This window comes from Varanus komodoensis, unplaced genomic scaffold (genome assembly GCF_004798865.1).
Source record: "Varanus komodoensis strain SLA01 unplaced genomic scaffold, ASM479886v1 scaffold45, whole genome shotgun sequence".
Taxonomy (NCBI): domain Eukaryota; kingdom Metazoa; phylum Chordata; class Lepidosauria; order Squamata; family Varanidae; genus Varanus; species Varanus komodoensis.
The window spans coordinates 2,510,019-2,524,460 of NW_025336011.1; the positions used below are offsets into that span (position 1 = coordinate 2,510,019).

General features: G+C 40.6%; 1 protein-coding gene across 1 annotated transcript in view; it reads right to left on the reverse strand.

Annotated features, from left to right (window-relative positions):
- SKAP1 (src kinase associated phosphoprotein 1) overlaps positions 1-14,442 on the reverse strand; it is a 345,184-nt gene that overhangs the window by 312,984 nt on the left and 17,758 nt on the right. The window contains exon 3 of the mRNA XM_044444651.1: positions 11,786-11,811. Coding sequence (XP_044300586.1) covers positions 11,786-11,811 — 26 coding nt within the window. The remainder of the gene's footprint in view (positions 1-11,785; positions 11,812-14,442) is intronic.

Genomic DNA, 14,442 nt, shown 5'->3' on the forward strand with positions numbered 1-14,442 from the left:
ATAAAATAGGGCAGACATGATACAGCTCCATTTATATGGCTGTAGCCTCATTGAGCAGATATTCTGAGGTGATGCGCTGATAATGTTATTTGTGAAAATCCATATGCATGTAAGCACCATGCATTGCAGGCTAGCAGAACACTTGAGCAAGAAGTTTGCAATGCAATTTCTTCCCCAAAGCACCCATCTCCTACTCCTTGTCATGGTGGCTGCTCCTTCTCGTGCCACATTCAATCCATACCACCTTTCAGAAAACATTGGGAGTGGGGGGAGATAAGATCTGCAGAGGTTATATTTCCTTCTTGCTTCCTGCAAGGAGATAATTAACAGACAACAGCAGCTAAAAGGACCAGGAAGTTCAAAGAACTGACGGCGGGTCTCAGTAGCTGCCTGATGATGTTGACCCCAAGTGCTAGACCTGCATTATAGATTACTCATTTATTAATGGGATAAATTCCTCATCAACTGCATACCGAGGAGTAGCCTGTATGGACACAACGCCCTGTCCTGAGATTGTTCCTCCTGGCTTGCATATATTTCAGGATATAGGCTGCTGAACTCTTATTTCCTGAACATTCACATAACATGGATATCAAACAAGAATGGACACAGGATCTTTAAAAGGGCCAAGTCTTTGTCTGTGCTGAGTGGTGCAAACAAAAGGTTAGCTCAGCTGGTTGGTTTCCATGATATAGATCTGAGCAAGGAACCATTGGTTTCCCATCAGTGCTCCAGATCCTTTAAGAATTTTTGATGTTGTAACCTGATTCCATCTAGTGGGCTCAGAGGAAACCTGAAAAGACTCTCTCAAACTGGGTACTACAAGTTTTGAAAGAGAAGGTATGCAGCAGAGCAACAACAGAAAATCATGAGGATGTATTCCACAGCAGGAGAAACAGGGAAGAGACACATTGTGAGTCCAGCTCCCACATGTGCTATAGCTGTCAAATGAAGGTGCCTTTGTTTGAAGCCATCGCCACAAATCTTCCTTCCTTATCAAGATTCAGCCTGCTTCCTTTGGTTAAGATTAAACTGCCACAACCAACATTTTACAAAACATACATGGAAGTTTCTAGCCCTCATGGTGACAAAGGAAATTTTAATAGCATTTGGGCAGTATCTGCTTAAAGCTCAGCACGAGTGTGAAGGTTTTAGAGTTCCCTAGTCTCTCTCATTGTGTTAATCCAAGGCTCAGGTGATGCTATGTAGAGGCAATATATCATGTATAGAATCCCCAGAGGGGCCATTTCTTCACCTCTCTCTAGTTCATCATGAACATGGAATAATAGTGGGGCTGTGTGCTCATTTAAGTAGCCCCTGAGATTTCACAATCAAACAGAAAGCAGCAGTGCCACACCACCTCTGCTGCATGTGCTCTGCTTCCAAAACCCACAGCTCAAGCACTCGTGACCCCACAGAAGCTGCACACCAGAGTTTTTAAAGGGCTGCCCACTGATTCTAGTATTTCCTTAAATGCTCACATGTGTAAAATTTCAGGGCCTCTTATGTTTTTAACTTCTTTGAAAGTGCCTAAACTGCTATACATTTAGCATCTCTAATTTTATCCCAAATAATTCCCCTACACTTTGTGCTTTGACCTCATTCCCCTCTCAAGAAAGAGAGTACATTGAAGAATTAGGGAGTTCAATTAGCTGAAAGCTGAAAATACATTAAAAAGATATGGTTCCAGGGCTTAGCATGCATAAGACCTGAACATTATTTTGAATGTCACAGTTTAGTTCTATAGGATATGAATTTCCATGGACCATAGACCAGACTGCACCTGTGCATATACAGAATGTTTTCTTCAAAGACTGACATCAGTAGGCATCATACATACAAGTATGTGATCTCTACCACCTCACCTGAAAAACTAACTATTCCAAACATTTTTCTACCAATGCATTGGAATGTTAAAGCAACTATCAATTCCACCAATCCACCAATTCCTCAAACATATCCAAAATCACTTTTGCAGCATTTTCCAAATATGCTATATTGGGAGTTTCATTTGGCTTATTGATACTCACCTACATAACACTTTACCAACGCCTTGCTTCAAAACAGACTTGTTCAGCTGAGGAACTTGATTATTCCGCTTTTACATATGGGGAACCAAGGAAAACATTAAATATCTGAGGTGATTCGCTGGCTGAACAGGATCTTCCAAACTTTACTCTTCTTGAATAGGTTAGCTCTTCGTATAAGCTAAGAAGATAATAATAGCCCCTTCTCCACATAAAATGATTAAGGAATAAGTTGACTGGCACCTTTCAAGAGGTAGTTCTCATTTTACATTTTGTAATTGGCTGTTGTTGTTGAGTCACAAAGTCATGTCCAACTCTTCACGACCCCATGGACAACATTTCTCCTGCCCTCCACCATCCCCTGGAGTCCACCCAACCCCACACTCAGCTCCCCAATGACCCCATTCAGCCACCTCAGCCTCTGCCGTTCCCTTCTCCTTTTGCCTTCAATCATTCCCAGCATCAAGGCCTTTTCCAATGAGTCCTTCCTTCTCATTAGGTGGCCAAAGAATTTGAGCTTCAGCTACAGTATCTGTCCTTCCAAAGAGCAGTCAGGGTTGATTTCCTGTAGGATTGACTGATTTGATCTGGAATTGGTATAAACAGCCAAATGCATAGTCCATTTAGTTCTCACCAACACTCATAAATGTTCGCATAAAGAATCCAATGAATATCCCTTTAAAATATTCTATGCCAGCAATCAAGACAGGCTATGCATGTGTGCATTTTTTGGGCTGCTTCTTACTTGTTACTGCATTTAATGTGTGTTATATAGACTTCTAGCAGGAAAGGAGTTAATAAAGTCATATCAATAAAATAAATGCAGGTAAATACATCCTTAAACTTTTCTTCCATTCCTATTATCTCAAATAATAGTAGATATTAAAGCCCTTTGGACAAAAACCACAAGACTTAAAAACAGAAGAAGAGGTCTACAGGATCAGAACAAAGTCCTGTTTAGGGATGGGTAAATGAATTGTGCTTGTGATTAGTGGCATTCTCCGAACACCATCTCGCTTTCCATCTCATGCCCAATTTTCATTGATATGTGCAATTGCTACCCACTCTGCACAAATGCGAAACTTGTGTGAATTTAGCAGTGATCGAACTGGAGATTTGCACACATCCCCTAACGTGTGCAAATCTGCTCCGTAGGTTATTCAGTCGATGGACAAATCAAATTGAGAATCAGGAACAAGACAAATGCAAGCACTTCTTCAACAATTTGAGATTATTTTCAGTGGACACTTGCTTGTGCTCTCATTCAGAAATCTGAATGAGCATACTTGTTTGTCGTATGAGCAAAAACAAAATTATCACATGCTACTAGCCTTACGTAGTCCAGTCTTCTGTTCCCACGGTGACCAACCCAATGCTTACAGAAGACCATAAATAGGACATGAGTACAAGACCATCCCCACTCCTGCTTGTGTGCCCCAGCAACTGTATACAGACACATTCTGTTACTGGAAGTATCACAGAGCCATCATTACTGGTACCTTCTCCTGGCCGGATCCTCCATGAATTTGCCTGGTTCCCTTTGGAAACCATTTAAATTGCTAACTACCACTACATCTTGTGGTTGCAATTCCACAAGTTGAATTATGTGCTGTGTGAAGAAATACTTCCTTTTATCTATTCTGAATCTCTCACCTTTCAGCTTCTGCACTGTAAGAGAGCAAAAAGGTTTTCTCTCTATCCACTTTTATCAGGCCATGCATATTTTATACCCTCTTTCAAGCTTCTTCTTTACTCAGGAGAAATTCCTGAGAATCAAAGTCTCTGCTTCCTAAAAACCACACATTCATTTCTGAAGGCTCTACCCTGATGCCCAAATATCTAGGGCAGACTGCAGCTGCTTCCTGGAAGTAAATGCACTTTGCACTTGCTCTTCAGTATGTATCTTCACACATTTTTGTCAAACAGAACTGGGCCTGAGTCCTGGTTCAAATTAAGCCCCTCTATGTATAACACTCTACTCTGTGAAAAATGGTTATTTCCTTTTTTAAAAAAAATCATAATAATTTTTTAAAGAAAGAGATCCCGGTTTTGTTAGTGGCACTTGAACCACAAAAGGAATCTGAAGCACTCGACAGAAGATATATTTTAACAACGAGGCATAAATATTGACAATCTGGTGCTTTATCTCCGGCAACTTAAGTCACATCATAAATCCAAAAGCAGGCCAGCCTTTCTGATTTTTGCTTACAACCTACGTAAGAACCCCTCACCATGTCAAGAGCACAAAGATGTTTGAGTAAACAGAACTTAGCCAAGAAATCGTGGCACACTCCATTAATTCAGGAACACTCTGCTCTGGCTTCAAAGAGGATCCATTCCTTTCTTACAGAAAGGCCTTACATTCTTGGTTTCTGCTTTAATGATTTCCCACTTATCCTTGTCATAACTACATGGATGGCAATACTCAGAGAGAAAACAGCTATAGCAGAATTGCCGTGTGCATGTATGTATTATATAGAACAAAGTTAATACGCAGACCCTCTCCTCACTTCTACAGGAATTTTAACTTTGGGCTTGATCAGGATTCATAGCTTACAAATCCAAAACATGGAAAATCTCTCCTTCTCTTGCTACGAGCCATTGCCTCTGTCTACTTCAGAGCAGGAGTGGCAGCCTGAAGTACTCTGAGGAGGGTTTTGTCTTTTTTTTTAACTAAAGTGCACCAGCTGGAATTAGGTGCAAAATAGTGGCTCAGGAGACAGACAGGCATTTAGACTTAAAGAGCAGGATGCTTCATCCCAGGAAATCATGCTTAGCAGCAAAACTAAGCATGCAAACATTTAACACAAAAATCCACTTTTTGTGTTTGAAGCCTAATTCAAGGGAAGAAAAAAAACCTTTATAGTAGTTACAAGTAAACATCCGAGAGTCAAAAACTTATTAATCTGGAATGATTCATCCAGAAATCTTTCAGTGTATAGAGTGCAAACATTTAGGGAAAAAGTGGAATGATTAGGCCAGATTTAATTAGGCTGGCCTGAAAAAAATGTGGGATGGTTATGGCCTCCTGAAAAGAAGTGGAGTGCCATCCTTCAAGCACTGAATAGATTCCAAGGTATCCTCTGGCTACAATATGCCCTCTAAGCTAGGACTGTACTGCTGTAATATAGTGTGGCAAGCAGCCCCATGCTTTATGCAGCAAGCATGTTTAATGAGTGAATATTACTGTTTCCCAGTATTGCACCAAAATACTTGCTTTGCACCACATGTAACAGCCTTGGCCTTGTGGTTTTGGCACGTACACACCTGGTGGAGGTAGCCATCCAATATAATGGAGGTGCTTGGGAATCTGAATCCCTTTTCAAGTTGTAGTTCTAGCCAGGATCAGCATGGATGTTCTTGTCAGACAACTGATTCAGCCATGAAAAATGTGAAGTCATGGTTAAATTAGCAGAACTGCTAATAAGCATGGGATGTTTCCACTTTAACCCTGTGCAGCACATCCTTTCCTCCCCCCCCACCCCACCACACTGGGGTGGCCATAATTTCCAGAGTAGTAGGTAGGGCTTCCATGAGACATGAAGCTCACTGGAGCTAACGCACATATACATGTAGCGTTCCCCATGTTCTCCCTTATTTACATCAGTTTTGATGGCCATGGTTATAAATTATTTGGGAGAGGGATGCTGTCGTGGTAACTAACTGGAGGATTATATGGATATTCTGTCAAGTTAAAAACTATTCACTTATACAAGAAAAAGACTTCAATTTGATTTAGGATAACTGCTGAACAATATATAACAGTATCATTAAAAGACCATTTATTCAAAGTTGAATTCCAATAATAATGTCCCTACAAATATAGGCGCAGAGGAAGATACACACAAGTTACTGCAGAATAACTTAACATCACTTGAGTCATAATTTTCTTCTCACATTTTTGCTGTGCCCTGTGATACAGAATCACTGGGGAAGTGAATAGAAACAATTCCCCATGGGACAAAAAGAGTATTGTGTTATGTTATCTGAGAAAGAACAATATTAAATGTTGTGGAATTTGTATGACGCTTTCTGACACCAGTAAGACATTGCTTCAACAGGAAAAATTCCAAACTCAAGACACTTAACTGAAAGAGTTGTTTGTTGGTAGTGAAGTTTTCTGTCTGTTGTTTTTCAGAAAGCATAGGCAATAGCCTGATTTCAAAGCTAATTTACAGTACAATCTCAGATATATCTATGAAGAAGTTGTTGTTGTTAGTTGCGAAGTTGTGTCTGACCCATCGCAACCCCATGGACAACACTCCTCCAGGCCTTCCTGTCCTCCACCATCCCCCAGAGTCCACTTAAGCTCACGCTTAAGTGGACTCCCATCTAGCCATCTCATTCTCTGCTGTCCCCTTCTTCTTTGCCATCAATTGTTCCCAGCATTAGGCTCTTCTCCAGGGAGTCCTTTCTTCTCATTAGGTGGCCAAAGTATTTGAGTTTCATCTTCAGTATCTGGTCTTCTAAAGAGCAGTCAGGGTTGATCTCCTCTAGGACTGACTGGTTTGATCACCTTGCTGTCCAAGGGACTCGCAGGAGTCTTCTCCAGCACCGCAATTCAAAGGTCTCAGTTCTTTGGTGCTTTTTCAAGAAATTTTAGCAATTTTCTGAGCTTGCATTTGTATTTGAAAGAGCACACTTCCAAAACCATGCATTCCCACCCAAAAGGAATGAATTTTCATGCTAGGCTATGAGAGGAAATTACTCATTTAGAGTGTGTGCTTGGAAAAGCATGCAATTTTTGTGTGAAAAAATGCACACCTCTCCTTTTCAAAAAGGAAAGATACTCAGGTTGGGGAGTGAGAACAAGGTGTGATGAAGTGGGAAAAAGAGAACTCTTGCAAGATAAAACATCACTCATTCTCCCATTTCTATATTCCCTATTTTATGGAATGATAACATACATGAAAATGTTCACCCATATTATGTCTCTCAGTGCAACAATATTTGCAAAACTGATGGAATTTTTGTTATTTTTATATATCATTTTTGTTTGATGCCTGTCATAAATACTTTAAAAATTATGATCACATTCATATAAGTGCAGGTAATGGAAAAATCTGTCAAATATAAGAATTGGATGAATGTTGCTATGCAAGACTGAGGTGCTGGGGGAGGGGAAGGATGATTTCCCCTCAGCAATTTAACTTATGGCAGTAAAATAAGTTCTATGAATTATGGTTGTGCCAAAGTTATGCTTTCTTATCTTATGCCATACCAAGAATGCCAAATAACCCTGTTCTCTCTCTTGCAGCATTTTACCAAATGTGCACCAAATGCCCCTATTTCAAATCTCACCTCAACCATAAACTGGTTATGCAACCTAACAACAGAGTCTATAATACAGAAGCCAGTCACATTCCTGGACTTACTCCTAGGAAAACATGTACGGGATTGCAGCCTAAGGAAAGCTGTTAGTCTCATGCTCCTATCTGTGAAGTAGGGATGCTGACTTTAGCAACAACCGTTGACGTATAACATGTGCGCGGTACTTCCAAGTCATAAAGTGTGAACTATATAAGGCCTTCCCAGAGGACTGCTCCTTCATTTGAGCAAAATTGTGCTACTGCAGTTTTAGATCTTTACACAATTGCTGGTTAACTAGGTTTTTAAAAGTTGGTTTTATTGTTTTTTAAACTTAAGATCTTTCTATTACATTTTACTATGTTGTCACATCTTATGGTTTTAAGTTTTCTTTTGTGAATCGCCCAAAGAACTTCAGTTCCTGTGTAGTACAGAAATAATACGCTGCCTTTGGTAGAAAATTAGCAGATACATTAAACTTTGCTAAGAAATAGGCTCCCAGAGAACTGTTAATTATAGATTTGTGGAGGCAGGAGTTAAGTCCCAGGAGAGGTACTGCTGAGGTAGAGACCTGCATGATGGAAAAATAAAATGTAGGAAGCAAAGAACTACTGGAGACAATATTCTTGGAATACAGATGATGGACAATTTTATACACAGAAACACAGAAGGTAGGATCCAAACTAAATTAGTCCAACTCAGGCTTCCTTGAAACCAAAAAACTTTAATGTGCAATTCTATAGGTTTTGGGAGGAAGTAAAGATTTATCCTTGAAGATTGCATTAAGTGTTGGTGCATAGGCAATATCCTCCCAGCCTTCAGACAAAACAGTCTTTTTACCATCTCAAGCATTCCTGGAGGAAAAATGACTGCCCAAAAATACCCCTAGGAATGACAATACATCATCACATAATGTTCCTTGAATGGAAAAAAGGAGATATATAAATATAACTAATAAAATAATGTAATTTCCAAGGGCTGTTTGTCTAGAAAGCACTTCTTGAAGCAGTGGGAAGAATTTTTGGTTAAAGCAGAAACAAACAAATGCCTTGTCCACCCCCTAAGAAAAAATAAACCAACACCCCCACCTCCATGTCAACCAACTGTCACTGAATACCAGCCACTTTTGCAGGTGATGCATTGTACTTCCTAAGTGAGGCAAGGGGGTGATACTCAGACCAGCTTTCCAAGACTAACTTTAAAAAAATGATTAAAACTAATGCCTTTAGATGCAACTCATTGTATATACAGCCATACACACCAATGTTACTTTTAAAATAGCAGGCTTTCACAGCTATTCTAACTGCTATAGTCTGCATTCCCTATAGGCCTGTCAATACAAGAGTGCCAGTGGACTCGTGACCTGGTTTGCATAACACGATGGCCCAATTTGGCTAACTAGCTATGGTGGATTATTGCATCATTGGAACCCAGACTGCTTCCCCCAAAGTGACTTATTTTGGGGGCAAGCAGCCATCCTGACAATCCATTGCTTATTCAAGGTTTTGTTTGACCCACAATGAGTTGATGACCCACAATGAGTCATCCAAACCCGGAGTGCATTTTTGTTGTGGGTTGTATCAATTGGCTAGTTAGCTGCCTGGTCGGAGGAGCAAAGCTCCCTGCCGCTCTTCCCAATCTTACCCATGCTACTGCCAGTAATAGCCCCTCCATGGATGCCCAGGCAGCATTCTGAAGTGACTGTCACTCCTTAACCCTTTTTTGACCAGGAAAATTATGCAAATTAAGTAGTCGAGAAATAATGCAGGGGAAACTTGTTTACCACTATTAACTCCTGCACCATGCAACAGATCTCCCCTCCATTTGCTACCCACCCCTCAAATGTATGTAAAAATTCCCGCCATTTATTTTTCAGACATTCAGTTTCTGTATACTATATTTCTGTGGGGTTTTCTCAGGAATGGCAGTGAATTGCTGTAACCACAGCAGTAAGTGCTCTCAAAAGGAACCCAAAGGGGACAGGGCATTTTAAAATCCCCTTTCTTAAATAGCTTGAGTCGCAAGTGTTGGAAATGTGGAGGACGCTGAGAGGATGACAAGGGGGAGATCTTGTCCCCTGGCTCTGACAGTTTTTCCTGTTTGGAAGTGCTTTTCAATTGACAGACAGAGAATCTACCCCTGGCAACTGTGAGCAAATTTGCCTATACGTAATCTCAACTTGTCAATCTGTTTCCTATACTTCACTGCTTCTTTGGACAGCTGAAACAAACAAGGCAATTGACCAGGCGAGATTCCCCATATCAGATAGCCAAAAGTCAACTCAGAAATACTGACCAAGACGACGACAACAACAAAGAGGAGAAGAAAGAACTACAAGCATAATTTTCTGGGTCCAAAGAAAGTGACCCCAGTTGTACTTTTTTGCGGCTCTGAAGGGGATAGCCAACAAAACGGGGTAGAGACCAGAGCAGGGAAATGCCAGGAAGGACAGCTGGAGGACAGAGGGGGAAGCAGGGGGAGAACAAGCCACAGTGAGCCCAATTGCCTGTCAGGCTCACTGCTGGTTGCTCCACGCTATGTAGCTCTTTCACAGGGTGGCTTAGCATGACATGCAAATCCAGCCTATATATTAAAATAGATATGTCAAATACAATATAAATGCAGCAAACAAAAATACTGGCTGATGTGTTGGCTTAACAAAAGAACACAAATAATGAAAGGTTTTGTTTTAATGGATGTAAACATTTCTGGGAGAAAGAAAAATCTAATTTTTATGCCTTTTATGTGTTCTAATCAAGGGGGTTTTTTTAATTCTGAACACAGCTGTCTGCTTTACTGTCTCTCCAATGACGCCAGATGCCCGGTTCATCAAGGAAATGCAGGAAAACAATGATTTGAAAGCAATTAGAAGCACCGAGGCCCATATTAAAATGTGATAACACCGTCCTAGTGGGAATTCCAGGCACCACTGCATTTCTGACATTTCTGTGTTGCCAGAGATGAACATGTGTTGGAAGCAGGGTCCCCCCCCCTCCACATGCTAGTGTTGGGGGGTGAGTGGATGTCAAGCTGAAATTTTATTTCTGAAACCAATGCAAGGAATTAGGGTAATATTCAACATTTAACATTTTTTTCTGATAATTCTATCTTCTCTATACACACAAACATTATTTCCCTTGATCTTGAAAACACCCCTATTCACCCTAATCCAGGTATTATCCACATGCAACAATTGTGCACAAAAACCATTCTGGACTGCGGGTGGGGGAGCATGATGCCCCCACATCCCTCAACTTGTAAAAACTCATGAGTTATTCCTTATATAAATTTCATCTGGGGATGTGCTTGCAAAGCTGTGTATTTGTCTGTGGTATTTGTTTGTGCAGTGGCAAGACTTCTGCTTTTTGGCCTACTGCTGACTCCTCTTTTTTGAGGCAGCCAAATACCCATGTAGTATTTGTTTCAAGGCTGGGAAAATGTAATTCCCAGAAAACATACTTGGTGCAAACGAGCAGCAGTGGCATCTGGACAGGCTCCAGTCGATACCCTCTCCTGGAAAGCCAGTAATTAATCCAGTAGCTGTAACATGGATTATCTTAATCTGCAGTGCAGCCAGCATGTGCTATCAATAGATAATCTTACTTTCCTTCCCTCCCACAGGCAGAGAATCATACTAAACAATTCTTAGACTTCGGAGACTATGCAAGTTGGGACTCGTATCAATATGATCTCCCCAAATATAGAAATGGAGCCCAATCTGCACAGCCTTGGTGTAAATAAACACAGGGCACACTGAACAATGTTGGAGGAGTCCCAGGTTTGTTTTATTTTGTTTTTCTCTTTGTTTCACTCATGGCTAGAGATTGAAAACATGGTAGCAAAATAGGAAGCATCTAAAAGAAATGCTCTCATTCAACTGATTTTCTGACAGCAATTCAGCAGTAGCACACACCCCAGCGCCTCCCCTGGTACCCCCCAATTTCTTCTCGGTGGAAAGTAACCATTTTAGATATTTAGAGAATTTTATACAATTGAAGGCAATGTACACATAGTTATGATGCATGGATGTTAAAATTCATTTAAAGAGAAAAAAGTTTCTAGACTTCACATGCTGGCTTGAGTTAGGGGGAGGTAACACTTTTGGAGAAGTATCAGCTGCACCATTACACCAGTAACCCTCCATTCCCACAATCTTATATGCTATGTGCTAAAGCTAAACTAGACCCAGCACAGAAACCCAAACAAGCTGCTAGAAGCAGGACTCCCCCTCCTTTGGCCCATAATAGAAATGCTGTAGGCTGCTAAGGAAGGGCCAGAATTCCCTGTCTTTGCTTGACCAGCTGCCAGTGGAGTAGTAATATACTTTCTAGTAACTTTTGTGAGCTTTTCCCAGCAAAGTTGATATTCTACTCCTGTAGCACATGTGTATGACGTAATAGCCTACACTCTTGGTACAATTCCCTTTATTGACTAAAGTTAGTTAAACTCACCTCCGGATTGGAATCCCCAATGATATCTGAAAGAAAAGTAATAAAGGAGAAATCAGAACTTTTCAGCTCTTAACTATTGCCCTTCAAAGAAGGGGTGGCAAATGTGATCTCATACATAGGCAAAACATCATTCCCTTGGCTGCCACATTATTTCTGGCCTTCTTAACACGATGCAGATCAAGTACAATTTTGTACGCACTTACCTAGAACAGGGATATGCAATGTAGATGTTTTGGACTACAGCTCCAATCAGCCTCGACCACTATGGATAATGGTCAAGTATTATGTAAACTGTAGTCTAAGACATTTGAAGTCCATTGGGTTTCTTATCACTGACCATTGTTTTGGACTGTTTTATGACCCATGACTAAAGCAAGCAAACCCATGACTAAAATTAAAGTGGACCAAACCTCTTCAGACAAAATCTGAGAAATGTGCTTTTACCTGAACTAGCAGCATAGCTATATTGTTGAACTTCCTTCCAAGATCCTGTGCTTGTCTAATGTAGGAGACTTTACATCAGAGGTTGGTAATGACAGGGCAAGCAGGGGTAATTATTCTCCACCCCTAAACCTCTTCACAGGCCACACTTCACTTAGCACCTTGTAGAATCCCCCACCCACCTTGCAGAATCCACCCCACACTCCATGGCAGAGACAAAACTGTCACTGGTTTGCCTCAGACTTGCTGACAGACTATTACAGAGCTCTAATTAAGTCAAATTTTGCAAATACTTAGCTTCAGGGGTATGGTAGCAGTTATTTGTTTGGACACCTGCTAAAACTACCCATGAAGAGACCTCTCTGGCTCTCTCTTGTATCCACAAATTCTTCTTTATTCCTCTTTGGAGCACAAATCTATTAATTGCTTCAGGAGGCCCAAAAAGTGAATGCTGGCACCATGTGTCAATGAGGAGCAGAATTCTGAGCAGGTGTAGCAGCTGGCAAATGACTACCTGATAAAGCCATCTGGAAGCTTCTGCCCTAACAGAGGATCTGTACCAACCTGGTATCCTTCTTTCGCAGGTTCCTCTTAACCTGTATGTCTGGAGTGGGAAACCTGTGGCCCTCCAGAGCTGTACTTCAGCTCCCAGAAGCCCTTGCTAGCTTGATCAATAGTCAGGAACAGTGGAAACAGCATCTGGAAATCTCTGGGGTGGGGAAAGCTGATCTAGAGGCTCATTACCAGTCTCAATGTGTGAGCTGGACCTTAATCCAGGAAGCAGACATGGGTATGGGGAATCTTTCACTATTGGTAACTTGATTTCCAAATAAAATTCGTATTTAAATTAGTTCCTAGGGATTTGAGTGTCCGGTGTTCATGCATGAGCACAACATAGAATCAGGTTGAGAATTCTTAGCCCGTCAATAATGTGCAGGGTGCAGACTGGGGCTGTTATACTTAATTAAACTTGACAGCCAGAAGGATTCTGCATTGTTTTTTATTCTGATGTTTACATGCCTGGTGGTGTCACACTTAAGCCGGATTTCAATTTCTTAACTAATAAGAAGAATATATGTGCTATTGCTTTGAATTCAGCACTTTTGTCCCAACTTCCAACATAAAAATTATGCCTCCCTTTCCAAAACCAGATGCTTCCGGGGAATCCACTGACTATGGCTCAGTAAATTCTTTGCTCAGCAAGTTACTGGGAACAGGATGGAGAGTTTTAGCTCGAATTTTGCTAATTCAGAATCCAGTTTAAAGTTTTATTGGGCAGTATTTAGGACCAGGGTTTGTTTGTACCTGGAGCTGGGGGGCTGACATAACAAAAGATATCCCATCACTGCCATTCCATCAATTCAGAACAGACATCATCTCTTTTGCAATCTCTAACAAACTCTTTTTCTTGCTGACTCTGAGCACTTCAATTCCCATTTTCCCACTTGCTCAGGTCACCTCTCCATTTTTTGTTTTTATTTTTTCTCAGAAAGGAGATTATTTCCTCTCCTGTACAGTGAATAATTCTGATTCATGATGAGTGATTCCAAGTTGCAAATACTTCTTGTTTAGTGAATTCTTGTCCTCTCTCCTTGAGAGGGGCACCTAATCTCTCTTGAACATGTCTTCTTCATAATATTTATTGCACTAGGTGCTAAAAATGATTTTCTGTCAGTTTCCATTTCAGTTTGACCAAAAGAATTGTTGTATCTGTCCCTAACCTCTGTCATTTTTAATACAGTAGATTGGAGGGTTTTTTCAAAGTAAATCTGAGTTCTAGTGCACAATTTAGAGACATGACAAATCCCTCCACAGGATACGGTCACTGCCCAAGTAAGCAAATTTTGTGTAAACTGTACATTTGTGTGTGCATGCACACACACACACAATCAGGTGATTTTCTTTGCAGCATTTCCTTTTAAAATGTCTGCCTTTTACCCAACTTTTCATTTTGCCTCCCAGTCCTCCCCCACTTAAAATGTCTACAATCATGTCTTCTAAACCTGACAATATGAATTAAGTTATATAATGTATTAACTATTTTCATTATTAGAAATAGCAAAAGCTGTGAAGCATCTTAAATGTTTTGGCATCAGCTTGCATTTAAAAATATTACATTCTTAATTCAAATATTATAATATCTAAACTTATTTCTCCTGTGTGTTATGACAAGGTTGATTGCTATCTACCGAGATGGTCGAATGATGGCCCAAGAA